Genomic DNA, 27,651 nt, shown 5'->3' with positions numbered 1-27,651 from the left:
TTGTTTAGAAGCAACGGCACCAAGAGTGGCCCGAGTGGTCCTGTACGACAATCGCCTTTGATGTTTTTAGAGGACACTGGCCTTATAGAGTAGTGTAGAAACGCAATCATTTAATCAGTGATTCAGGCGGGGCAATTACCGACAGGCCACTTTATCTCGCTTGTATATTCACACCCCCACCACCCGACAGTCACCGTGTTTGCATTTCGCGCCACTTTCGAATGGAGCATGTTGCTAGCCTGAAGTATGAACGAAAACAAGAAAAAATTTGATGTTGTAATAGTTTTTTTAAGAAATTTGCCCGTAATACTTCCTCACAAACATTCTCTGAAGCAAAATTTTGTTGAAGAATAAACCAAATTTAGCAAGATGTTTGAGCCAAGCCAAGACTCCACAGCAGATGGTTTGCAGCCAGCAGCATCGCAAAGTTGTGGAGTTCGTGCTGCCGGCCTTGCCTTGGAGTTCTCGGCTAAGTGCTAACTGATCTGCTTTCATATAAGTCTTGTCTTGCGACGTGGTTCGTCGCAACTGCGCATAGGCAGGGCCCTGAGTGTTACCTCACATAAGGTATCATGGACGGAATATTTGGAAGCGATGATTCAAGAGAAGCGTCGAGTGCAGGTATGTCGCCGAGTTCGTTTCATTGTAAACGGTTGCGCATTTGTATAGCATGGATATTCCGGATTCAAAAGTTTGTGGCTGATGTGTGAGCGAAGCACTGTCTCTGCTAGCAACTTGATATTTGATTGCCAGAGTGCTTGTGTTGCCTTTAAGAGGGTCACACCAGTATCTGACAAATTTAAATTCGACTTTTCGTTTCTGGCTTCCGTGATCTCATCGGTGGCGTCGTACAACAGAGTCGCAACAATGTTCGCAGTGCGTAAGCAGGGATTCTGCTAGAAGGGCGCCCTGACAGTGCTTGTGACTTTCCAGGCTCCAGGAGTGCTTCGCCCGCCTCGAGCGACAGGTCACGGTCGCCCGCGCAGCGCTCCGACGACGGCGAGCAGAGCGAGCACTCAGACGCCGAGGAGCGCTCGGAGAAGAGCTACCGCTCGTCACGGGGGAGAAGCGCCGCATCGGGCGACGAATCCGGCTACGAAGAGAAAGGCGAAGAGGGTTCGGGGGACGAGCGCGGCCAGGAATCGGGCGACGAAGGCTCGGATGAGTCTCGGCGCGTGGACGATCAATCCGGCGACGAGGAAGCGCCGGCGAGGACCCCCGCGCGGACGGAGGGTCACAGTGACGCGTCCGACAACGAAGGCTCCGGCAGCGAGGTGCACCGCAGCGATGAAGAGGAACAGCGCTCCGATGTGGAGGACCACCGATCCGACGACGAGGACCGCCACTCTGAAGCAGCCGCAGAGCGCTCGGACGCCTCCGGAGATGAAGGCAGCGCGAACGAAGCGAGCGGCAACGAAGCGAGTGCCAACGAAGCGAGTGCTAACGAAGCAAGTGCCAACGAAGCGAGCGCTAACGAGGCCAGCGCGAACGAAGCCAGTGATAACGAAGCGAGCGCGAACGAAGCTAGCGCAAATGAAGCAAGTGGAGACGAGGCGAGCGGGGACGAGGGCTCGGTGCATTCCAACGAAGACCGAGCGCCTGCGGCATCAGGTGAGACCGTGTAACACTTGTTCGTGGCGGATTCAATTTCTTGCCATTGTATAATAACGCCTAGCGTCAACTGCAGTAGCTTGTTTGACATGATTTGCGGTTATTCATCCTATGACTTATTAATTAAAGGCTGGTTCAGTGGTAGTGTTGCATTCGTCCAACACAGGACTTACATCTCTGCTACGGAATGTCTGCAGTCAGCTAGCTTGCCAAAGGCACAGGGATAGCTCGGGGCTGCTTGTGGCCTGTGTCTCTGTGACATTTCCTTTGCTCAGAGACAGCATCTAGGCAACATGTTTTGCTGCTTGCTGTCAGGCACCATGCAGCACATACATTGCTGGAGATTATCAACAGCCAGTTTTGCATAATACTTTGCTACTTCACTATAATCGTGTATAAGTCAAGAACATGGCGGCAAATGCCCTCTAAGGAGGCCTTCCAACCAATGGAGTCGACCATTTGCTGTGGTGTCGCAGTTAATCGGTTAGTGTGGCATTGCAGGTTGTAGCAGCATCATGCGTGAAATTGTATTAACCACGACATCAGGACAATAAGTCAACACCACTGGCTGCAAGGCCTCCTCTGAAGAGAGCTTGCTGCTTCATGCTTGAGTTCTAGCCAAATATACAAATGTACAAACTTACACACGTGCCGCCGCGGTGGCTCAGTTGGTTATGGCACTCTGCTGCCTACCCGAGAGGCGCGGGTTCTATTCCGGCCACGGCAGTTGAATTTTGATGGAGGCGGAATGCTAGAGGCCCGTGTACTGTGCGGTGTCAGTGCATGTTAAAGAACCCCAGGTGTTCGAATTTCCTTTCACTATGGCTTCATGCACTGATCACAAAACATTCCGCGAGAAAACTAAAATTCATCTTGTACAGATTTTGATCGCTTTTGCGCACCTTGTAGCAAATATTGTTTAATGTGTCTTTGACAAGTGGTGTGTCACCTGCTGTTGAACCCTGACATGATTACAGCCCTTGGTGTGTGTTTGTTTGTACGTTTGGTTTTCTGTTATGCATGTTCACATCACTTTCGCCGTTGCAAACCAAATATGTCCCCGCTTATGTAATGCCTCCGGGCCTTTAAGGAAACAATAAATGAAATGAAATATGGCGCTGAACACCTGCTGCACTTCCCACTAACCTCCCTTGAATTAGATTCAGCTGACTTGTTGGAGGCCAGTTTAGACGAGTAAAACACAGGCTACATTGGCGGAAACAAAAGCAACGATTTATGTTTGGCTCTGCCGCTACGTCATTATATCCATCGCTTTCTTCTACCGACAACTCTTGCACATGCACTGGCTCTCCATGGCAGAGCTCACAGTTCTGCTCACAAGGTAAACACCTCTGTGTTGGGCTGTTGAATCATTTTTGTGAGTATTGTTGTTTTTTGCGCACTTTCCTCCATCAGCAAAACTGCATTAGTTTATAGGTAAACTTTGCATTGCATGGAGGCAGCCTGACTGTGGACATTATTTTCTCACAGGCTCCAGCTCGGAGGCCGAGAGTGTTGTGGGGCGGAAGCGCCGCCGTTCAGCCGGCAGTGAAGTGGGTTCTGCTGCCTCTGCTGCTGAAGGTGATGTAGAAGCCAAGGAGTGCTTCATCTTATTTATCCATGAAGTACTTGATTCAGTGTTCTTCCAGTATGCTTAATGCAAGAGTAGAGAGTTAGAAACTTCTAATGTGCACTGCGGACATTTAAAAACCAGCTCCATGTGACAACTTCCAGTACGGTCGTGTTGCAAAGCACTTGGTTCTTGACTGGCCTATCTGGGTTTGAGTAATCCATGTGCTCACTAACGCAAGTTCTACCAGATTGACCAGTAGACTTCTTTCGGGGAATTTTCATCATAGTGAAGGTGTTGGAAAAAAGACTAAAGCCAGAGCAATTGTGCAAATGTTTGTCGTTTAACTACAGAGCAAGTGCCAAAATGTAGGGCTTCAGCATTTTGGTAAAAACCAGAATGAGGTCTTAACAGAATGCTTAATATGGTGTGATCCATTGGAAGTAAGACCCTTATCTGTTGTCTCGTGAACTCAGATTATGCCTGTAGAGTCTAGCACCCTTACAAATTGGCACAGCAGTAGATATGGAAAAAAACATTTTTTATGTTCTCAAGTAAAATGTATATACTTGAAAAAACAAGAAAATGTTTAGATTTTCACTTTGCCGCACATGAAAACGACTTACTAAATGTGGTAGAGGGAATGCAAATGGAAAACTTATGATTCATGACAAATGGACTTAATAAAATGGCAATAAAGTGGTTAGGTTTGCAAACTGGATCAAATCTGGCAGCATGCAACTTGTTTAATAATCTGGAGGCAGTGTAGCATTAAGACTGAGTATGAGTACATAAGAGGAATCGGCTGAAGATATTATTCTTCAAGACTGAACTTTGCTTTTGTACCAGAAAGTTCTGAGAAACAAACTAAGAGCATTTAGAAACTTTTGTATTTCATTTATGCTTTTGTGTGTGTACGTGCGTGTGTGTGTGCATGCGTACGTGTGTGTCCTGCATAAATATGGCCAGTGAGCCCGTATTTCTGTATTAAAAAAAAATAAGAGTTCTGAAATTTGGAAAATGGCAGATATAAAGTAATGGAAAATAGGACGTGTAGTTTTAAGCATCCAGTCTATGCTTTGTTTGACTGTACATATTCCTTCCATGTCCAATGGAGAGCGCTCTTCGTGCAATTTAAGCACATCAATGCTTGTGCAGTTCACTGCATTTTAGGCACATTCTGAAGTTTTGTTTTTGTGCATCTAGTTTAATTGCCTACTTACCATTGTCTGTGTAGGGTGTAGTTTTCATATCCATTCATATATTTCTTACTATGAATAATTTTTTGTGCATTCTTATCACAGGACGTGTAGGTTCAATGTGTACATGTACGAATACACTTAATGGGACACTTGGGAAAACTCCATTCAATTAATGTTCTCAGTAAAAATTTATTCTCTGGCATTTTATGGCTGTGTTGACTTTTGTGCGGCAGCAAAAGGCGCATTTATTGGCGAGAAAATTTGATTTAGGAATCTTCCCACCCATCAGTTCAAATCTGTGATGTCGTTTCCAAAAAGGACAGGTTGTCACCGTTTTGAGATGAATAATGCTGTGGCATAGCCTCTTGGATTCACGACCAAAAGTCTGTTATGACACATACATTTCACTCGAGAAATCGGCCGTTGGTGGCAACACCTGTATTACGTTTTTTGGCCGTTTCTAAAGCTTTTAAAAGCTCCGTTTTCGGTTAGAGTGGTCTCTTTGTGATTAGAGTGCAGTGTTCTATCGATACAATTCTATTTGTCCTCAAGGTCCTTTTAAGACATCCTCAGCCCACTATTTTCCCATGCGGATAAGGCAGTTGTGATTAACTACTGTTCACGGTGAGCACGGGTACTTAGCAGGAGGCCACATCCGCATGCGATGCTTTGTGGGTCATGCTTATCGTTGCCTCCAGATAATAAATGTGCTGAAATTCATGCTCATGCTTTAGCCACCACTTTATGCTGGCAGGCTCTGATGATGAAGCAGTGCCAGGCCGAAAGAGGGCACGGCTCTCTAGCACTGAAGATAAGGGTGACGAAGCGGAGGTGGAGGCCCTCTTTGGAGAAGACCTGGATGACCTGAGTTCCGATGAAGAGGGTGCTACCAAGAAGAAAGAAGCCAAGGGGGAGGGGGAGGACGAGGAGGAGGAGCGGCCAGTGAAGCGCATGGGCAGCGACGAAGAAGGAGAAGGCGAAGAGAAGCAACCTGCCGAGGTAGGAACTGCCACGTGTGTATTTGTGAGCGTTGTATTGTTTGCGTATTCATCATCAATGTGTTAGTTCGTGTGACTGCACTCATGGGAAAATTGATTCTAGATTTAGGTCATTGCCTGTATTGGTTCCACATGAACACATGCAGTGAAACATTAATCCAAACTAGAACATAGCAGCTTTAAGTGCAAACTGAACGTAAAAGCGCAAAAACACAAGGACACAGACTAAGGCAGACAACACGAGCGCTTACTTCCAACTGATTTTATTTCATGCAAGAAGCGAAATTTATACTCTTGATAAGTGTCTGCACATGCTTACAGGGCAATTACCGCAGAGTTATGACTGATACCAGTTATCATGTAACACATATGAAAGATGTCAGATATGCCATCTCTTTTTGTGACAGCAGAATTGATGGAGCACTTATGCAATCATCCCCAGCTCGCGCTATCTCCAAAGCTTCAACAATTGTTGAAGCTTTGGAGATAGCGCGAGCTGGGGATGATTGCATAAGTGCTCCATCAATTCTGCTGTCACAAAAAGAGATGGCATATCTGACATCTTTCATATGTGTTACATGATAACTGGTATCAGTCATAACTCTGCGGTAATTGCCCTGTAAGCATGTGCAGACACTTATCAAGAGTATAAATTTCGCTTCTTGCATGAAATAAAATCAGTTGGAAGTAAGCGCTCGTGTTGTCTGCCTTAGTCTGTGTCCTTGTGTTTTTGCGCTTTTACGTTCAGAATGGAAAACCAACTCGCCCAAATGCAGCCATTATTAAGTGCAAACTAGGTTGCATTTTTGATGTACTGTTAGTTTCATTCTTTGTTCAGTCCTTTATAAAGGTGCACACTTTTGGCCCACTGAATTCGTGGCCATTTTTCCTCGCAGGGTGAGGAAGAAGAGGTGCCAGTGCCTGAGACACGGATTGATGTCGAAATCCCACGCATTGTTACCAATCTTGGCAGCGAGGTTCACTTTGTCAAGCTGCCAAATTTCCTCAGTGTTGACACCAGGTGAGTTGGAAGTATGTGGAGGCATTTAGCAAGCCTCTGTGATAAGAAACTTACCAGAGGCAAGAAAATTTAATGCATTACTGGAAATTTAACATTACTGATCAGCAAATGAAAGAATGAACAAGTGAACAAAAACGAATGAGTTACATAAAATGAAGGCTTGCAGCAGTTGGTTGGAGAGGTGGGATAGGCATTGTTGGGAATCTTTCTCTTGTGTTGCTTGGATGCGGTCAGTGCCCTCACGACCTAGATCCCATAAACAAAAGAATGATCATGTGTGCATGTGCAAGATACTGTAGTGTTTGTGAAGTGTTCCCATTTGTTCGAGTGTGAAAAGGTTCATTTGAAGGCAGAACTCTTAAACCATAACATTTATTGGCAGTGTTAGCTTCACAAGGTTTAACCGGCTCACCAAGTTTGTGTGAAGCTCGGCGTTGAAGGTGACCCTGGCAAAACCTCTCTTAGCAGCAGCCCATGCAGAAATAAAATAAGTATTGCTGCGACTGGGTTTCGAACCTACAGCAACGCAAGCAAATCAGCTTCCCTGACCATTGCACGAGGACGCTATGCTATCGGCACAGCTGATCACGCCTTGTGTTAAACTGCAACACATTCACTTGGTGTGCATTGCGCAATGTTGTCTTTATCAACTTTTACCTACAGCGCGAGCAGATCAGATCAGCTTAACCTCGACCCAGCAAAGCAAAACCAAGAGCCAACCAAACACATGCTTTTGCATGTCTGCTCAGTTAACTACATTAAAACACTTCCACTTTTTAAAATATGGTTACACTATATTTACTCGCATAGTGGGTGCAATTTTTCCCAAATTGTTGCTGATTTGAGTGGTGCATTTATTATGCGGGGTAAAAATTTGGCTGGCCTTGTAAACTTTTCCCAAATTTTAATGACAAACACAAGATGATGCATCTTTTACATGAGTAAATACGGTAAATGGATGTCATGGTCAGTAACTGAGGAAAGAAAGCTAGAACACCTAGGGATCTTTAACAATAAATCTCTGTATATTGGGGCTTTTAACAGAGTGCAGGCTGAATTTTACTATGCTTCAGGCAGGTGTATGTCTGAATGAAGTTGATTTTGTAATGGAAGCTTGTGTCGACCTTTAAATCCACGTTAATGATATGACACTAAGGCGAGCACATAAGTTTCTCGCAATTAAGCTTGGGGAGCAGCACATATTGCCATTTTTCTTTCTCTCTGATGTGATCCTTGGTAATTTATGTAATGGGCAACTTCTTCCTTATTGATGAGGCCAGGGAGGTTTGCATAATTCATCCTCATAATTTAATTTGCTTTGCAAACAAAATTGTTTTTGTTTTTTTGCACAATGTCAGTGCGCGCCAAAGGAAACCCAGGTAGTTATCTGCTTCCTTTAACACCTTTCTTTATCCCTTCCCTCTGGACATGATTCAGATGTTGACCCCGAGTGAGACACTCACTGCACCTTTCCTCACAACTAACCATTGTGTGTTATTAAACTATGTTCTGCTGAGTTGTCAACTGGTGCTTACTGTAGTGGTGTGTTGAGCCTCGCTGTAATTCCTTAGCCATCTTTCTGTCACGGCAAGGGCATGTTTGAAATTTGCTTGTAAAGGTCACAGTTTCTTTCATAAGTAACCTTGATTAAACGGGTTTGCAAGCATTTTGTTTCTAGTTTGGGGTTGCGAACTTATTAATCATGCAGGTTCAGTAGCCTCATGAAATGTCCAGTCCAAAAGCACTCCAAAATTTTATATCTTTCCTTTTCCCATTGATGCGAAAGCATTACTAGTGCCTGTATGAAAAAAGCCGTCAGTGAGTGCATGCTCGCAGATTGTGCGGAAAATCCCAGTGAATAGCAAGAAAAATAGGCAATGTCATCGTGCGGCCGTATGACACACGCAGCAAGCCTAGCACCACTGGTTCAGACAATCCTATATGCATATATACTCACCACTTGGTGCTGCATGCCACTTGGTGCTGTGCTGCAACTGTTTGTCGTACCATTTCTCGTTGCATATAGCTTATACTTGCTAGTCAAGTTGCAGGCTATCTTGCGACAGGGATTCGAACCAACGACCTATGCACCTTCAGTTGTATGCCTTCCCAGACTTTCATATCAAAATTGTGATGCAACCATACGTTGTACAGCATTCCTGGTGATGTCAAACGTGCGTGTGTGTGCCACCTCGAAGGGAAAGGCATCTCTCACATCATCCTAAGAGGAACTCAATTCTTGGTCTCAGAAGCAAATGCAATCACCATCCACAAATCTCTATGGGTTGCCTACAATTTAGTTGTATGATTCAAAGAACTTTAATGCATGTACAAAAATTACACATAAACAATGCACCCAGGGAAGGCAGGAAGGTAATGCTTTTGCATTCCCACATGTAATCTAAGTGTCTCTGTCGAATTTTTCTTGCTTGCTATTAAAGGGGGACATGGCTTTCAGAAAAAAAGAAATATTTCTTGACTGATTTGTGAAAAAATTTTATTATAAGTATAAAGCTATGAGTATAAGCTATAAAGTATAAAGCTATATATATTACAAGTAAAAAGCTTATTATAAGTAATAGTAACAACTATTCTGGTAAAATTTCATTGTTACATCTCAGCAGCACTTCAGCGCGCGCGACTAGAATTTCTTTATCAGCTCCTTAATAACACTTTTAAAATCGATTGATCAAAGTACATTTCACTGTCACAAAAACGTGCATTAAGAAACCAGCACGCATATACGCTAACCGAATATCCTTATCACAGTGACGCTTTCAATAATTCCTCCTTCCTGCTAGTAACAAGAGAATGGAACCGTCTAGATACATCCATAACTAACGCTGATTCGTTTTCAAATTTTTGTACCGAACTAGAAACCGCGTTTTAAAACTAGAGTAGTGGTTAGAAAGACTTTTCTGCATTTTTGTCTATTTTATGGAGTACACGATGTGTTGTGCCCATGTTAAATTTTATGTTTTCAACAAGCATGTTTTTTCTTTCAGTTACTTGTGCAAATCTGTCAACTTGTTTTGAGTTTTTTCTGCGCTATGAACTGTCTAGTTTATAGTTGTCTTTTGCACAGCCGCTTTTAGAAATGTTATCCTTTGCTATGATGCATGTAATGGCCACCTGCTAAGGTCCCAACTAGAGACTGGCAGTATTCCAAATAAGAATAAATAAAATATTCCTCCCTTGATTTTCGTGAAAAGCCTGCAGAGATAACAAAATATGGCAGAAGGCTGGTTCAACATTCATTGTGATTCTGCTCACATGCTACGGGGCAGGACATGCTTAGAATATTTTTTCTACAAAGAAAAAATCTTCAGAATTGAATTTTTGCAGTGCAGTTGCCAAAGGCATCGCTAGAACAGTGAAGAAAATTTTGTGCAAGAAATTTATAATTCACGAAAATGGAGAACCAAGAATAACTTAACCTGTAGTATGGTTCTAAGAGTACAACAGAAGGAATGCACTCAAAATAAACAAAATGGTCGCAAAGAATTGAGCTCCACAAAATGAGGAACAAATGGCAAAAAACAATACTCAGAAAAGGACCTTCAAAGTTGACCACCACAATTGCTTCCCCTGAAGGCACCATGGTTGTAGTCCTTGTCATTGTTTTGGATACAGTGTTTCTTGACTGTCTCTTCCTGTGCATGGTGTGCTTTTCAGCTGCCTGCAGTCAGCTGTTGTGTGCTAGCAACAGCAAACGAAGAACTCGGCTACTCATTCATGGCGTCTGTCGAGAGAGTCACTTTCCGCACACACGCTGCCAGAGGAGACTAAATGCTCAGACCATGACACCCTCCACGACATATTCACTCCTAGCAGCCCTTAGAGATGGCTTCTTAGCATTTTAGTGCAAAAGCGCTATTAGCTTCCTACGCTGCAAAATCAAAATGTGGATGTGAAGCCTCCGAGAGAGTCGCAAAAGAAAAGGAAAGGCTCATAACTGGCTCCTTGGGTCAGTGAACACCTCAGTCGCACTTTGAGGTATGTGGCTGTGGCAGTGGTGACAAAGATATGTGCGCCGCATGCGTTGGCAGTTGTGGCAGGAACGCGGCACTGGAGCAATAGGCCACCAGCAGTCATTGGATTCATTGACGTTCGCATTGAAAATGTTCCTTGCAGACTCCTTGATTTTGAGCAAAGGAAAGGTGCATAACTGGCTCCCTCGGTCAATGGACACCTCAGTCATGCTTTGAGTTATGTGGGGGTAGTGACAGAGACATGCACTGCATGCCTTATTATTGACAACAGTGTGGTAGAAAGACGCCAGCACTGTTGGGTTCATTAGGGTTGGTGTTCTGGACTCCTTGCAGACTCTGTTGATTTTGAGAAAAGGAAAGGCTCATAACTGGCTCCTTGGGTCAGTGGACACCTCAGTCGCACTTTGAAGTTGTGACAGTGGTGTCCTCGTGCAAAAAAAACATGCTTTCGCACAATATTCCATGCTTAGCAATGCTAAACAGCCAGCCAATTTTTTTTTGCTATTGGCAAGTGTCACTTCTGGATACCGTAACAATACGCCATTTTGTACTTCTTTTTAAAGGAACGTTGGTCTATGATCACACAAGTTTGGACCCAAAACCAGTTTCTCCTATTTTATGGTGCTGCCAAAACAACATAATCTGTCACGATTAAGCAAGGGTAGCCAACCAATTGCAGGAGCAGACGCCGCTTCATAGGCTCCCTCGTAGAACCAGCCGGTTGCTAGGGACAACCATGGAGGAGACTAGTGCTGTCATGACAGGCGCATGGCAAAACCTTAAAACTTTTGTTTTTTGTATCATTGCTTCTGGAGGTGGAGTTGATTTGCGGCCAGATTTGAATGCAAGGAAACAAGCTTTCCATCGAGCAAAAGACAGCCTTGATCGGTCGTAGCATCGCAAAGATACCGGGTTTCAAAAAAGCGCTAATTTTTCTTCAACATATATGGCATAAGCAAGGCAGCAATGTGGGCTAGTTGGTTGTACATTTGGTGCGACACGGCCGTTGGCAATGAATTGATTGTTTCAGCATGTGAAGGAATGTATTTATGTACTACCTTCATACCAGTATAAACCTCGGTTGTTATTGCGCGCTTGTCCTGTGTCCCCCGTTCTTCCAGTTGTCGTTTTGTTAGTGTGTAGCGCATTATTCACACCAAATATTTGGCATGCACCACCGCGGTTGGTAAAGCAATTTTTTTTGGAGTATCCTGGTAGGTCTCTGCAAAAGCAAGTTCTTGATTGCATAGAGCACGAGTCGTACAACTTTTGAAAAACCGAATTTTTGGTCATTTTTCGTGATTTGGAAGCCATGTTTCCGCTTAAGTGAATGCTCTAGTGAGCAAAATGGTAAGGGTAGCAGTATGCGTATTAGTTCAGAGTATGATAAGAAGAGTGCCTCTGGACAGTGTATGGTTCTCAGGCAAGCAAGCTGCTGTACGGCAACATCAGTGCATAGATTGGCAGGCTCACTCATGAGTGCACTTGTTTCGCTTCACTCACACTTATTTACTTGAGCATGAAGGTGAGTGAACCCCCACCTGAACATCAGTGAGCCACTTCCCATGGTGAGGAGATGTGTGTCAGTGTTCGTGCCTTGCCTTGTGCAGACCCTATGACCCCCAGTGGTACGAGGATGAGGTGGATGAAGACGAAGTCCTTGATGAGGAAGGAAGAGCACGGCTCAAACTGAAGGTGCAGCCTATTCCTTTGCTTTCTTTTCATACTGAGGCTGCAGCTGTGTTGGCTTTGCTGAAGGCATGCTTTCCGGTGCACGGTGCCGCTTGCAGGTTGAAAACACAGTTCGGTGGCGCTACATCTACGACAAGATGGGAAACCCGGTGCGGCAAAGCAATGCCCGGATAATCAAGTGGTCAGATGGGAGGTGAGCATGGTAGTGCGTTCTCATAGCCACCAATCTTTGGGGGAGGGGCACATGTGTATTAATGTTCTCTGTTTCTGCACTGCCACTTAGTCTTACTTCCAGCAGTGATGATTACAAAGCAATTCGGCTGGCTGTGGTATTTTTCATATGGTTAACTTTTAGCTTCATGTACCAGAAAATAAGGAAAGTGTTGTGTTGCACTGTGTTGAGTTTTATGGCACATAGCATGAAACGTGAAGAAAAATATTTGGTTTGGTTTAATGGGGTTTAACGTCCCAAAGCGACTCAGGCTATGAGAGACACCGTAGTGAAGGGCTCCGGAAATTTCGACCACCTGGGGTTCTTTAACGTGCACTGACCACGCACAGTACACGGGCCTCTAGAATTTTGCCTCCATCGAAATTCGACCGCCGCGGCCGGGATCGAACTCGCGTCTTCCGGGCCAGCAGCCGAGCGCCATAACCACTCAGCCACCATGGCGGCAGAAAAATGTATCGAGTCTTCTGTTATTTCATGTCACTATTCAGTACAGGTCAACAGAATTGCATTGTTTTGATTCATATTGCACTTATCATTATGTACTATGAAATGTTGTGAATTTTCGTAATTTCAAACAATTATATATGGTCAGCAGAGAAATGTCCAGGAAGATATCAGAAGCGTGCTTATATACTCTTATAAAGCAAGTATTAAACCAAGTGCCAGCAGCATTAGCAGTAACCTGTGAAGACCATACTTCACAGCCATTTCTGGTGTCAAGCAATGACACCGCATGTGTGAAGGTAGTGCTTCCCGCTTTCTCTGCTCGAGTGATCTCCAGGATTCATGGAAGCAGTTATGGCTGACAGCTATGGCTGACAGTGTTATTGGCTGACAGCTTCTTCTAATCTTTTTCTTCTTCCATGTTGTATGTGAGTATATGCTCATGGTCAATTCTCGACTTCTCTGCAGCATGTCGCTACACCTGGGCTCTGAGATCTTTGATGTGCACAAGCAGTCGCTGATGCAAGGAGACCACAACCACCTGTTCATCCGTCAGGGCACGGGTCTTCAGGGCCAGGCCGTCTTCCGCACAAAGCTTAGCTTCAGGCAAGGAAACAGTTGTCTTCTCCAAGTGGTTTCCTGGCTTTGCACCTCGCACTATTGACATTCGATGTGAAATGACAAAGTGCTCCCCGATAGTCGCCCCGTAACATTGGCCAGTTTTACATCCTGCTTTAAAGTATGTGTAGTATGGAGACGAGGGGGCCACCTCTGACTATTTTTATTGATGCGCAGGCACCTTGTACAGCAAAATGTAAAGGCAAAACTGACGGTTGTCGTAGCTTAGTTATTGGGGCACGATTGCATGGGTTGGCAGGATATCGTCATTTTGCTCCCTTTGAGTTTCTCAAACTTACATGAAATGGTGAACACCTTGGTGGTGAGCACACAGACATGTGGCTGTTTCTCAGCACAACACCAAGTGCTGGCAGCAGTGGAAACCCAGAGGATAGTGCTGCCTACTGGGATGCAGTGTTACCATGCTGGAGTCTCCTGCCACCCACCAAATCTGAGGGAATCCCTACAGTGTTTCCCAGTACAGTTAAACCTAGATTTATTGAAGGCGGTAAAATTGGCAGTTTGCTCTGTAACATTGGAATTTCTTTACTTTGAAATTTGTCTCCTAGCATGTTAAGAATAATCCAGAATGCATTGTGGACCGCTGATGGGAACAACATTTGTGATGAAAGATACTTCGTTTGCTTTTTCTTTGCCATCAGCAGCAGCATCAGCAGCAACAGCATGAATCATTTGTATGCCCTTAGGATTGTATTGCATATTGCGAGGTCGCAAGCGGCCTGGGCAAGTCTGTTGCACCGTGCACCTCACAGGTGACGGGGACAACGCATCCGTCGTGAGATTTGGTTTTGCTGTCACCCTCTTAAGAAAGGCCCGAGCGCAGTGCCGCTGCGCTGTGGCTTCATGAGAAGGAGATAGGGAAACAAAGAAAGGAAGGTCTGCAGTAGTCCCCCCCCTTTTTTGTGTTTTTCTGCATGCTGGTAAAAGCGAGAAGAGTATCCTGCAGTCACCATCCAAAGAAATGAAATATCCTCGCACCTAGTCTCGCTCCGCTCAAGCACTCAAGCCTGCCATACAATTTTTCCTCTCGTTCGTTGAGCCAGCGATTAAATTTTGTTATGTTGAATTGTGAAGCAAAATCTACTTCGTTATATTGAATCTAAAAATACAAGGTGTTCTAGAGAAGCAAAGTTATGAAAACTGGAATATTTGTTACATCAAGAAGTTCATTATACTGAAGTTCATTACATCAAGGTTTTAACTGTAATGCTGTATTTCTGAGTAATGGTGATGTTCAATGTGATTACAACATTCAGAATTTGTAAGGTCTTAAATGGTGGCTTATGGGGATGCTGGTCATTTGTTGTAAATTTTTGATGTCATCTTTCATGAAAGAGCTTTATTTATGCCACAAGTGTGAAATAGCGAAAAATAACAGGGGCATACACAATACCATTGTAGGTGATAAGTTATTTGTACACTGGTGTATGCCACGGTGTTCCTCAATGCCTATTTTTTTGCCTTGCTTTATGCTTAGTTTCAACATTGTCTTTTTGTCTTCTTTAGCGCTTTGTTGAAGTTCTTTCAACCACTTGGTCTATTTTGGGTTTGTATGCTGACCTCACGATGGAAGAGGTGTTTACCATGCTCCAACCATTTTGCAGGCCTCACTCCACAGACAGCTTCACTCATCGCAAGATGACTCTTTCATTGGCTGGCCGCAGTCAGAAGACGCAGAAGATTAGGGTGTTGCCTCAGGTCGGCCAGGACCCAGAGGCACACCGCAGTGAAATGATCAAGGTTTGTTTTTCCACGGCATTCATAATTTTACAATTTGTATTTGTTGAATTAGTTGTAGAACATTTATGGTACACTTCTGCAATAGTAGTAAATTTCAGGATTGGCGCATGTGCTGGGTGACACATCACCTTCCCTTGATGCAGTATTCCAGCACCATCTGCATTTACATCCTAGAAGTGCTGAGAAGTGATCTCAGCATTGTCTCCCATTAGCACAACATGAAATAATCTGATGTTTGTACAAACAGCACACAGGCGATTACTGCCAGTAAATAGCATTTTTAGCTTCAATTATGTTGAAAGGGGCACTGAGGACAACTGAATTTTTGTTCTCGGTAAAAATAATTTCTAGACTCTGTCTATGTTGGTGCTTGTTCAGCAGCAAAAGGCACATTTATTACTGCAAAAAATGGGGCATTCTTTTACCATCACTCAATTCAGATTTGTGACGTCAATAGCAAATAGGACTCTGACCACCATTTGTTCTTTGCTAGCCTCAGCGATCCATGCACAAAATTTTTTTACATCACCGCAGCTTGCCTTCGAGATCAGCTAGTGGCAGCGACATGTGCATTTAATTTTGGGGGGCCTTTTCTAGTGAATAAAATTTTTCTCAGTGAGTATGGTCTCTGTGATTAGAGCACGATTATTACTCGATCACATTGTCGTCAGCGCCCTTTTAGAACAACTTACAAACAGCTCACAAATTGGCGTGAAGCATTCTTGTAGCTGAGTAACTGGTTACCAGAGGGTGGCAGGTTGACATCGAGGCTTTCCTTGGTGGTGGCATTGATAGCTTCAAAATGCAATATAAATCTGAAACAGTTGCAACTGATAGTGGCGAGTTGCCATATGCGTGATGTGCCGACTTCATGACCATAGCTTTTGGGAGTAGACTTCTCCAGCACTGTATGTGCGGTTCGCACAACATTTGTGCAGAAAGAAGAGGACCGGCTGCGGGCATCCATCCGGCGCGAGAACAAGCAGCGGCGCATGCGTGAGAAGTCTCATTCACGTGGCCTCAGCTCATCCTATTTGGAGGCGGACGAGGACGACGCAGCCATCTCCCTGTCGGCTATTAAGAACAAGTACCGCCGAGGAGGCTCCGCCCTCCGTGGTGAGTGGAAGGCTGACTATGAGTGCAGGCTGCAATCTTTTAGAATATCCGAGGCGGCAGTTAGGTTGCTGGCGAACAACGCATACTTTCGAACCCCTGCGAGATACCTGTATCACATGAATGCTCTTTGTTGTCAGTCTCAAAGGGGCTGTGTTGAGAGGAGAGGTTCATGAAGTATTTGTTATATGACTAGCTCTTGGAAACTGCTAGAGCGGAAGTGTCAGCTTGTTACAAAGACAAGCATTGCGACCTCTGACACGAGGGGCCATATTCTTACGCACTCACTTTCAGTGCGTGCCGCTTGGCTGGAGCACTGGAAAGGAATGTAGCAGCAGAATGCCTTTCTTTGTCAACATCAATGTAAGATCGCAATGATCAAAGAACAGAGGAGTGCAGCCATTCTCTCTTGGAGTAGTAGGGGAGCCACAGTTCGATGAACACCAAGTGGCTCTGTATTTACCCCACTGACAAAGAGCAGGACTTTTAATTTCATGGGGAGCACTTCTCATGCTTCTATAAACATGCTTGCCATCACAATAAATGTGGAAATTTGGTTTTTTGGGGCGACAGCTCTGGAGTGACTTGCTAAGCGTGTCGCATTTTACGGGAAGTGATTCAAGTGCAATGAATGTGAGCCCTTGTCGGTCCAAAATTGTGCACCAGAGAATGCAGTGTGCAAGAGCAAAAGTGTCGCCAAAAAAATTGGCGGTGGTTTAGCTCTGGTTAAACCTGGAGTGACGCGATAGCTACATCTGGCCGAGTGGAACTTGCTCAGTCGAATTGCAAAGTCAGTCTTTCGCCGCTCCGTTTCTCTGGGCGTTCCTTCTTCATCTTCGTCCCACTTGACACGTCGCATGCGCACAGCCGTTGCAGCTCGGTTTTGCCAGCGCACCGCGCCGCCGGCAGCAGCAGCTGCTTTGCACCATGTGACCAATCATGTGGATGGTCACATGACCAACCACATGACCAGCCACAGCACCGCGCCCCCGGCAGCTGCTCCGCACCACGTGACCATGTGGCGGCGCCGCCACGCTGAAGACTCTAAATACTACTGTAATGTAGCTGTCGCTACAAAACATGGCCTCTGCTCTAGCCACTGCATTCCTGCATGGCTTCACCGAGATAGAACCTACAACATAGTTATTTTCAAGGATTACTGGCAAGTGAGAAAATGTTGCCACATTCTGGTGGGTCTTGCTCTATGATGGTAGAAATAAGTGAGAGGCTGGTGATTTTGCCAGTAATTTATATTTTAAATTTTAAGAGCAAGAAAAGCCAAGCCGAACAGTGTCGACATACTGTGTTCAAACTGTCACTCCACTCGTAGATAGATTACTTCGCCTGATTGATTGATTGGTTATCAGGAAATGAAAAGTTCCGTAACTCCTACTTCTGGGTGGACACCTCAGGCGCATGTTGAGGGAAAGGGATAAGGTGGGAGTAAAAGAGGAGAGAGAGAGAGGTGCCATAGTGGAGGGCTCTGGAACAATTTCGGCCACCTGGAGATCTCCACTGTGCTGACATCACACAGCATATGCGTCATGTGCTGCACAGGACACATGACATCGCACAGTGCTCTGACATCGTGCAGCGCATGTGCGCCTTTTACATCTCACCTCCATCAAAATGCAGCCTGGTGAATGTATACAATATATAGTTAATATACATATAGAATATATTGTTTTATGTGCAGGAGCAAGCGTAATGCAGGGAGTTAATTATTAATGTGAAAGCATTACTGGGCTATGTCTTCGAAAACATCTGCAAAATGTCCCTGAAATGTGGAAGCAAAATGTAAAGGCGGGGTTGAGGTGTCCACTGAGGTGTTGAGATCTGTCCAGGGCCCCAGTGGCCTTTGCCATCTTGCGAGCTCTGTGGAGCTCTGTGGATCGTCTTGAGCTGTTCTTCAGTCTTGGAGCAGGGCAGCGCAGCCTCCCACTGCTCTGGTGTTATTTGAATGCATGTTGGTGCAGGTGGACAGCTACTGCACCCTTTCCTTTTCTCAAAACATTTCCTTTCCTCAAAACACATGCTTTCGCATTCCACCATGTAAGCAGACTTAAGTGCCCACAGCATTTTTTTTTGTGGAAAGAAGCTTGAAACGACTTTTTTTTCTTTTGTAATTAGTCACAAATTGCTATATTTAAATCAACCCTTTTGTCATTTTTTTTTTAACCTACTTTTCTCTCTGGTACATGCCACTGGCAAAATACAGTTGTGAATGTGTGCGATACAATCGATCCCAGGTATATCGAATTATTGCTCATATCGTACTCTCACAATAACCCCATGAAAATCCGATGCAAAAGTTCAGCAGTATTGTTCAAGATCGAACTCCCATTCAGCAGAACATTCGATATTTCGATCTGCACACCGCGTCCCTGCAAGTGGGCTTTCGCTTAATGGAGCTCCCGCATCGATTTTCGTGCACAGAGCCGGGCCAGCTGCGCTGCTGGCAGTACTAGCGTTGCGGAACTGCGTGAAGGATTGGATGTGGCGTATGCTTGAGGGTGGCCTTCTGTCTGACATGCCTATTTTCAACGCAACACTGCAGTCATGCCAAGAATTTGGCGTTCTATGCACCGGTTGTCATGTGGTGAAGCCAGCCAAACTGACCGAAGGCTTGCAGCAGCTCTCGCATTGCTTACTTCGTTGCTGATGGCGACTCAAAAATCCACAGTACCCGAATTTTAATTGAGATGTTATTGTGTTTATGGCACACCATTAACACAGTTAAACCCCTTAAGATCGGTATTGGCTTCTCCTGAAGCACTGTTCGCTGCAGCTTCGATGCGAAGCGAACTATGCCCACACTCAGTTTCATACATCAGGCGCGATATCTTCAAAGCTAGCGCTCCCGTTTGCGCTGCCTACATCCGCGATCAAAAACTAGTGCGTTCCATGTGATCAGTGAAAAGTAATGAAATCTTTTTATGTATGTCTGTTGCATGATACACTGTCATGAACATGATTAAATGCACTGGTATTGCTGACACGCTATCGCTTCCTCGTGCCTTAGACCACTCAGCCACAAAAACAAGCAGTGAGTAGCATGGTTCCCTTTATTTTTTCATATGGACTACTTTCATACGTTTTACAACGTTGCGCCTGTTGTATGAAACAGAGTATAGCGACACCCAGCAAGCAGTGTGCCTTGTGTAGGTGTTGCTTTAGGAAGTGCATTGCTAGTGTGGGTGTTCCGTATTTACACTTGTAGACTACAGATAAGCTCATTTATTGCCATGTTTTATGTATGGAATCGTTGATATAAAAAACTATCGCACGATCCCCTTCAAGTTTGATATTTCCAGGAGCTATAAATGCTGCCAGTGTATATAGTGGTTCTCTCTTCAAACTTTCTTGGTGGTTTAGTTTCACAAATAGCTACGCATCTGTTAATGCCAAGCTCATCACCCTGGCAGTGGGAGCCATTATCACATGTCTATTATCAGAGTTTGTGGATGTTATCGGCCAAACAGAAAAGAATGTACTTATGTTTCAAAACATTTCACCTCATTTCGAAGCGCCAAGGCTAGTTTGATTGCCACAAATGAAATAGAGTCAATACAATTCACTGGACCTTTAGTAAAAGTAAAGCCATGTGACTGCAAAGCAATGGAAGGCACATACCCATGAGGGTTAACAAGCAGTACATGGCAGTGTACTTCTGAGGAGAAAGCTTGGCTATTACAGCCATACCTTATCTCGGTTATAAGCTGCACAATACCGATAGCAGCACCATGTGGCGCCACTAGTCTTACTATCTTATGACCGCACTTAGCATGCAGTGGAAAGAGATATTATACATTAAGATGTGAAGATGGTGCAAGTTCACTGGCAGATTCACCAGCAGACTGCCCCCATGGGACAACTTCACCTCCGAGTCAAGCAGCTGTGAGAATGCACTGTATGTGTTGTTGCTGGAGTCTGTGATGTAGCATCATGTTACCACTTGCTAAGTGCACATTAGGCATGACTGGTAGATTCACTTCCAACCACTTGCACAAGGAGTGAAATTTGGTGCATACATAAATTGCCTGCATCTGCATTTCATTCTTGCCTTTGGAATGCACACCTTGTTGTTGTAGGCTGTCTCGTTTTTGTGCTGCTTGAGTGCATGCAGTTGGAGCTTACCAAAACGCTTCTCCGAATCCCCAGAACGGCCCTCCATCTACTCCTCGGACGAAGATGCATCTGACATGGAAGACCAGCGTGCTCGGCGGTTAGAGAAGGCCAAGGGAGGCGGAGAAAATGACGATGACAGTGATCTGGTGAGTTTTCATCTGTTCTTAGCCAGAGATGATACTCTGGTTATCAAAGCAGCAATGGTTTCTTGATAGTTTCTACACTGAACCAACTGTGGCTGCCATCATGTATTGGTATACAGTAAATCTCGCTGGATCGCAAAAAAAGAATCGTATAATCTAAAACCAAACGAAATCAACATGCTGAAGCACGGGAGATGCATCCACTCCTATCTGTTAAGGCTGCTGGGATTTATTTGCAATTTATAGCCGCATGCCACAGCTCAGTGCTTGCAGCACTCCGTATTGCACGATGAGAGGGAGGCTCATGGGTACAATCAGCAGCGGCAATGGAAAGAGATTATACATTAAGAGGTGAAGATGGTGCGAGTTCACTGGCAGATTCACCAGCAGACTGCTCCCATGGGACAACCAGAGAATTTTACAATTCGTATCAGCCATGATCATTTCATCAAGTCTGCTGCAACAGGCAGGCCATTACTGATTCTTCAACCTGTGATGGTCTCAAGCCATTTGTGAACTTTCAGAAGTTTGATGTGCAACAAGAATTGCCACTATTGCCATACAGTCAGCCAGATGCTGCGTTGCTGCAAGTTCGAGATTGGTCAGCGCAAGAAAAGAATTTCATTACACCAGCAATTTTTTGTTTTCCTGTTCCGAACTTGTTCACAATATGGTGTCTGTGTGGGAGTCATCCTTGAGCAGTTTTGTTTTACTCGCAGGACTACTTCGACAAGAAAGCAGAAAGCAAGAAAAACAGAAAGGCCATTGAGGAGAGTGACGAGGACGATGACTAGGCATCGCCACTCACTGCACTGTGTACATACACCCAAACACCTTCATGTGATAAACACATTCTTTATTCATCCTCGCACATTGGCAGTGCTTGTCTGTTTCTCCGTGTGATAAAAAGGATTCTCTACAATCCGTCTGTGCACATCAACAGTGCTTGTCTGCTATCATTAAATACTAGGTTGCACTATAACAGACGGCTTGGTAGGCAGAGCTAAATTAAAAAAGAAAAGGAAACTGCTAGTTTGGTTCTACCCACACAATGTTGCAGGAGGCCTTTAAAAAAAAAAAACCATAGCCATGCCAGGTACTGGCCACGACACGTACTACAACGGGAAGAAAACTCCAGCAACATGACCTGCTTCTATGTACACAATGTGCTCACCTAACAACCTGCATGACAAGGTGTCCTAAAAAGTGCCGCTGTGGGGGCAGGTAAAAAAACTACGCAGAAACTGTCCCTCCCCCTCTCTCGATGAGTGTGGGCCAATTTTTTTTTTCCTGCAGTGCCCAAATACAGGCACCACATGATCCATTCCAGTTCAAGGGTGGACTGGGGGCACAAATGTGCAAGCTTGCAAATCGCGGGTTCCAATGTGGCCAGTGCTTTCACAAGCATGGCAGGTGTGACTATGCTCCATTGCCGCCTGTGCCGGAACAGAATGCGGCAGTAAGAGAAAGTCGAGGGGGCAGAGAGGGGGAAGGTGAGAGGGAGGAAGGCCTTTGGCACTGCGGTCTATCCGGCAGCAGCAGCAGGCACGCAGCAGGCCTTTGGTCCGCCTGGCATCACAAGTAGCCGTCGCCCAACTGGTCGCGAGTCCACCATCATCACAACAGGGGGGCACTGACACGTCTGGGCTGGACGCAGCCCACACACAACACAGTGGTCACTGCTGGACATCCACCACGGGAATGGAGACATTGACAGGAAGGGCATACTCGTAGCCACCCTTGGACGCCATCTGGTTCTGCAGGGCATTTAGCTGCAAGCAGAACACCACACCCCAGATAAGCAAGGACAGAAGCAGGCCTGAACAGCCAGTTTCAAAAAGCCTGCACCCATTCAGGTACAGAGCCTGAAGTGCCATAGCTTGCAGTTCCTAAACTGCAATCATTTAGCATGTTCACGCCGTTATAACATGTGTATGTGCTGTTATACCTGCGGTGCGTTCAAAGAACATGCCTCTATCTCACCAGACTGAATTCTATGACTATACATACAGGCAGTTACGGCAGTGGGATTAGCAAAGTGCACAGAATTAAAGCAGTGCAGGCACCAAATTTTTTCTCGTCTGTCTTCTTTTCTTAGTCAAATTACGCATTAGGCATTCGTATACATGGGTCAACCTGTGGTATTCCCGTAATTTATAGTTAATTTCTTCTTTATACTGTTTTGGTTTCATTAACTGAACAATGGCTGTGACATGCGAAGTGTTCAGGTCATGTTGGGCATGAAAAAAACTGACGCCATATCGGTGACTATATTGCAGTTTTTTCACGACTCACGTGACCTAAACACTGCTTATGTATTGCAGCTAGCACAGCTATCATTCAGTTGATGAAACCGATACATCATCAAGAAAAAAATTCAATTATAAATTATTTAGCTGTCTCAGGCGAATACCACGTGGTGATCCATGTATTCTAATTCCTTATGCATCATTACAGGGAAACAACTAAAATTAGGTATCTGTACTACTTTAACAGTAGCAGAAATAAGGCCGTGGCCATGCAACAAGAGATCCTCAAAAAACAAAATGAAAAGGCAAGCTCGTACGATGAAAGCAAACTGGGCTTGTGTGGTGACACCGAATTCCGCAAGGAATGCCACTCCCACTGAGTTCCACAAAATTTACCACAGTTTCACAATGCTGTCAGCACATCAAAAGCACGCAAAGCCCTGGTTCACCACTGCAAATGTTGGAATGCTATAATGTAAAACTTAATTCTAAGCTGTGCGGTGAAACATCTCAAAAGTGAAGACGTCGCCGCAAAAAACAGAAGTCATTCCAACTTCAATCGTAACATTTTGGTGAAAAATGTGTTTTACTACTGGGTAGGTCTTCCAGAAACCCGTTGCAGAGAATGTTATTAGCACATGGACACATCAGTACTGGAGTGCCTCCAAATATGTTTGCACAACAAAGCATTTCATACAACTATGCAGACCGTCTACTACACAAGCGCATGCTGGCATTCCACTACGTGATGTCCAGGAATAGGAGCCGCAACAGAAGCAACTTACATGTACATTCATATCCCCAGAGCCAACATGAGCTGTGTGCTGGAAGTTCGTTGGGTTGCCGATCATGGAGCGGTCGATTCGCCGCCGCCGCTTCTGTGTCAAGAGCACAAAGGTAATCAGTGCAATAGTGTTAACCAACCAAGATCACTAATACAAAAGGCCTGCATTTGAACACTAACAGCCGTTTACAGGCTGTGCTGTTCCAACTGACTTCATTGTGCTGAGGTCGAACTTCAACCCATAGATCACACCAAAGTCATGGGCAGAAGTTTACGAGATGCTGATTTGTGGAAAAAAATCACTCTGCATTGCCTTTCTAGCCATTTAGCTGGTATTCATTCTATCAGACAAAACACGCATGTCCCCTCATGCTTCAATGCTTTTCATTGGCCTGCTTTGCCTGACCGCAAAAAGTAATTTTTTTCCCACGAACCTGCATCCTTTGTCCACAACTGTACGTATATGTTGCACTACAACCTTTTTCAGTGTCTAGACTCGATGCTCAATGTCCCTCAAATGCAATAATTAACACAGGAACAAACTAGAACAAACGGCAGCTGCCCTCAAGCTCTTCCACTTAAGTATTACAGAATGGACAGTTTAATGATGTCAGGAATAAGAAAAAGCAGTCAAGGCCTAACAGCCTAACATACTACCGCTCCATGAAATACTACCATTTTGGACGCGCTACAAGTACACCAGCTAAGTTGCATGAAGAGCTTGCAAAATTTCAATTCAGTTTTTATAAATAAACTTGAAATGAATAAAAGAAAAACCCCCCAGGTGGATATAAGCTGCTAGGGTAGCTTGACCACTATGCTGAGCCAATGCTACACACCCTGGTAATCATGCACAAGCACCACTACTTTGAGGCTGCAAAAACAAGGCCCAACTCACTGGTGCAGGTTGCTCAGTCATGCAGCATGCAAAGCACTGGACCCAGATGTCGCCCATCCTGTCGACCTGCAACTCCCGACAGGCAATGCGCTTGCCGCCACTTCTTCGCTGCGGCACTGGTTCCACTGGCTTCGCCACCGCTTCAACGGCAACTGCACAGTACATAGACGGAAATGGATTGTGGTTACAACCTGCTTTACTTAATGAGGATTACATGTTAAGGTGCGCCCCCACAATTGACCATATGAGAACATTCGAGCTTCGGTGTAGAAAGAGACCAGCAAATCATGTGTAAATGATTCAGAGACCAACTACACAAGTGCAAAATATTTTTACTAGAGTCGCATCCATTTCAGTTTCCATATCCGAAGCTGTTACTGCATAGCGATGTACGCTTCATCGACGAATGTTTTAGTAGGCCTTGGTTGCCGCTCCATCCGAAAAATTCAAAGCATTGCGGCGCAGTTACAAAAGTTAAAAGCGCATGGTCGACTATGCGAAGGGAGCGGTGCTTTTCATTGAACGGCATAATAAAGAGAATGTAAACTATAATAAAACATGACGAACACTCCTGAAAGAATGAATTACATTTAAAACAAATTAGCGATATTTTACAAAGATGTGGTCACGTGGTATGCCACACTGATAATGGTGGGTTTCACCGTGAGATGGCGTTTTGTGCGATTTTCAAGGCCAAATTAAAATTGTAAATCTTCGTTTTCCTTAATATCGCAGTGTTCAGTTTTTACAATATCTTTTACACCATCTTTTCGTTTCCGCCATAATCTAGTAAAACGTTTTGGTCAGTGGTCGGTCCCTTTAAAGCTATCGTGCCATACCCTCAAGACTGAACTTAAATGTCCCTGAACTTTTAAAAAGAAAATCTTAAGGCAGCTTTGGCCAATGCCACCCTTAATTTGCTCCTGCTCTGTATGGCATGAAGCTCCCACACCTCCAGAAAAAAATTGAAGCGGTTAGGGGGCTAAACGCAGTGTTCACATTTCTGGACACTGCTCTGTACTCCAGTGGCTCCTTGTTGCGTACCTATGGCAAAAGGTTTCAGAAAAACAGTAGAGACATCTAAAATTGTTTTACGATGAGAATTCATAGTGGCTTCTAGTGAAAGTTAGCCGATCTTCAAAGCAGCCCAGAACACAAAACGACTGCTTCTGTAGCCAGAATTTCAATAAAAGCGCAAGATTGAGCTTTCTTAAGTTTGCATTTACATTTGATGCTATCATGATCAATGAGTGCAGACATCTGCACACGGCTTGGCCGTTCAGTTGCAGTTAGTTTGCTGTAAAGAAATGAGCAGATAGGAGAGGTACCTCATACTATTGTGGGACTAAGAAAATGAATTAAGAGAAAAAGTGTCCCTTTTCATTCTTTTTCTTAGTCCCATCATAGAGGTACTTGTCGAAGTATGCTCATTTATTTTATCCATCATACCTAATAAGCTGCACTGTTAGGCCTTGAAGGAATTAGGCCAAACTTTCATACTTTTGACTCCTAGCTGGAATTAATCTCATTTTATCACTTTACTTATCGAATCTGGCACGAAAAACACACCTTGTATAATGGTAGCAGCTAGCAATTTGTGCTATCAAAAATGTGAGAGGAAATGCCACATTAGTGGACAATATTGCAGCCAGTGTTCCACTTCTTCAATTACTAGATACATTACAAAGATGAAGACCTCGTCTACTCCATGCAGGGGTACTAATGCGCTTTGTGATTAAAGAGCACAGAGAGAGAGGTCAAGTGCAGACTCGCAGCTGACCTGAAGAAATGTTACGGATATCCTTTTTCCAACAAGAATGTTTATTTGAATAAAAAGCTAGTTTCAAGTCAGTCAGGTACATGACCAAGGGGGGCCACCCTTCCCCCTTAACCCCGAAATCAAGCACTCCCCCATGCTATTTACATTGGGCCCTCCCTCCCAAAAAAAAAAAATTCTGGCCGCATCTGAAGTCAGTGCTTGTTTTTTGTGCTCTTTGTCTCGTTGTCCAGTCTCTCTGCCCTGTTAAATCATGAATCATAGCCAAACTGCCCAAATCTTAGCCTTAATTACATGATGGTTGTGCATTAAGGACACTGCCAGAACATTTCAGCTGCACTTTAACAACTGTAGCCCAGCGATTTGCACAGACCTGTAGCCAATGCTAATTCTTGCACGTGAATGGTTTGGTTGCCCCTCTATGTTATCCAAATTTCATAGCTGCTCACCCTGTCCTCTGGCTAGAACTATCATGCACGATTAACATGCGCAACCAACCACATGAATTGATGCGACCAAGTCGAAATGGACTGGCTCGTCTGCGGATGGGTGAACACGGAAAACGCGAAATGAGCTTGCTTGCGTTTGCGCTTCGTTCGAACCTGACAGCGAAGTGTCCCTCTGACCACGTCGGCATGACCGCCGCAGCACAGTGCACGGGCGCAGTGTGCCAACCCACGCAGCGTCTTATCACGCTTCCAGTCCACCGCGGTGGTGTTGCGAGACGCAAGCCCAGAGATCCACTGGCCCAGTCCGGCGACAGCGTCACGCTCTCCGCAGCGGCGCGAACGGACGGTCTGCGCACGCGACAGGCACGGCGGGGGGTCCTCCTCCTCCGGGCCCACCCCCCGCCGCGCAGCGTGCGCGCGAATTCCCGCGGCCGACGGCTTCCCCGTGCGGCCGGCAACGCCACGACGCCGTCATCGAGACTGGGTACTTTAGGCGCCATCCCGCATAAGAGGACTACACCTTCTTGATGCGGTGCACACTCTGACCTTTGCTTCAAGCCCCACGAAAGGTCACCTCACGTGCGAACTGGCTGGCAGAGGTGGCTCGACTCGCAACGCCGCTCTGCTTCGAACGGCAGTGCATGCCACGCGGCGTGGTGCTAACCCGCCTTGTGAAGGAAATGTTAGAAACGTAAATTCAGCGACAACGCATTAAGCTAGCCACGCTACTCGGCGAGCGGAAGCCACCGACCGTACGATCGTTTTTATAAAGGGCGGGACGCGATCGTCGGGCATCGAACGGCCGACAGAGAATGACGAGGCCAGCTCGTCACAAGCAGCCCCGCGGTACGCACCGTCCGGCGATCGCTGTTCCTTGCCGTCGTCCCCGAGCAGCGACATGGCGGCCAGCTGCTCCGACACGCGGCGTGCACCAACGGCAGGGTGCGCGTGGGGGCCGAAACACGTGGG

The 27,651-nt window shown here is 45.2% G+C and overlaps 2 protein-coding genes across 2 annotated transcripts; one reads left to right on the top strand and one right to left on the bottom strand.

Moving 5' to 3' along the window:
- Nucleotides 1-395: 395 nt before the first annotated feature.
- On the top strand, nucleotides 396-21,396 carry Atu (Another transcription unit). Its single transcript, XM_077627800.1, has 12 exons — nucleotides 396-621; nucleotides 934-1,611; nucleotides 3,103-3,192; nucleotides 5,138-5,382; nucleotides 6,278-6,402; nucleotides 12,005-12,089; nucleotides 12,185-12,279; nucleotides 13,231-13,368; nucleotides 15,006-15,141; nucleotides 16,080-16,257; nucleotides 20,416-20,528; nucleotides 21,245-21,396. Exons 1-12 carry the CDS (start codon nucleotides 573-575, stop codon nucleotides 21,317-21,319), a joined length of 2,007 nt encoding a protein of 668 aa, XP_077483926.1. The 5' UTR covers nucleotides 396-572; the 3' UTR covers nucleotides 21,320-21,396.
- Nucleotides 21,365-27,651, bottom strand: Spec2 (CDC42 small effector protein Spec2). The gene is made up of 4 exons (XM_077627801.1): nucleotides 27,537-27,651; nucleotides 24,457-24,608; nucleotides 23,560-23,652; nucleotides 21,365-22,297 (listed from the first exon to the last, which is right to left on the bottom strand). Exons 1-4 carry the CDS (start codon nucleotides 27,580-27,582, stop codon nucleotides 22,202-22,204), a joined length of 387 nt encoding a protein of 128 aa, XP_077483927.1. The 5' UTR covers nucleotides 27,583-27,651; the 3' UTR covers nucleotides 21,365-22,201.

The sequence above is a fragment of the Amblyomma americanum genome, chromosome 6, assembly GCF_052857255.1.
Source record: "Amblyomma americanum isolate KBUSLIRL-KWMA chromosome 6, ASM5285725v1, whole genome shotgun sequence".
Taxonomy (NCBI): domain Eukaryota; kingdom Metazoa; phylum Arthropoda; class Arachnida; order Ixodida; family Ixodidae; genus Amblyomma; species Amblyomma americanum.
The sequence above is the reverse complement of the archived record's forward strand: the minus strand, read 5'-3'. Positions and strand labels throughout refer to the sequence as shown.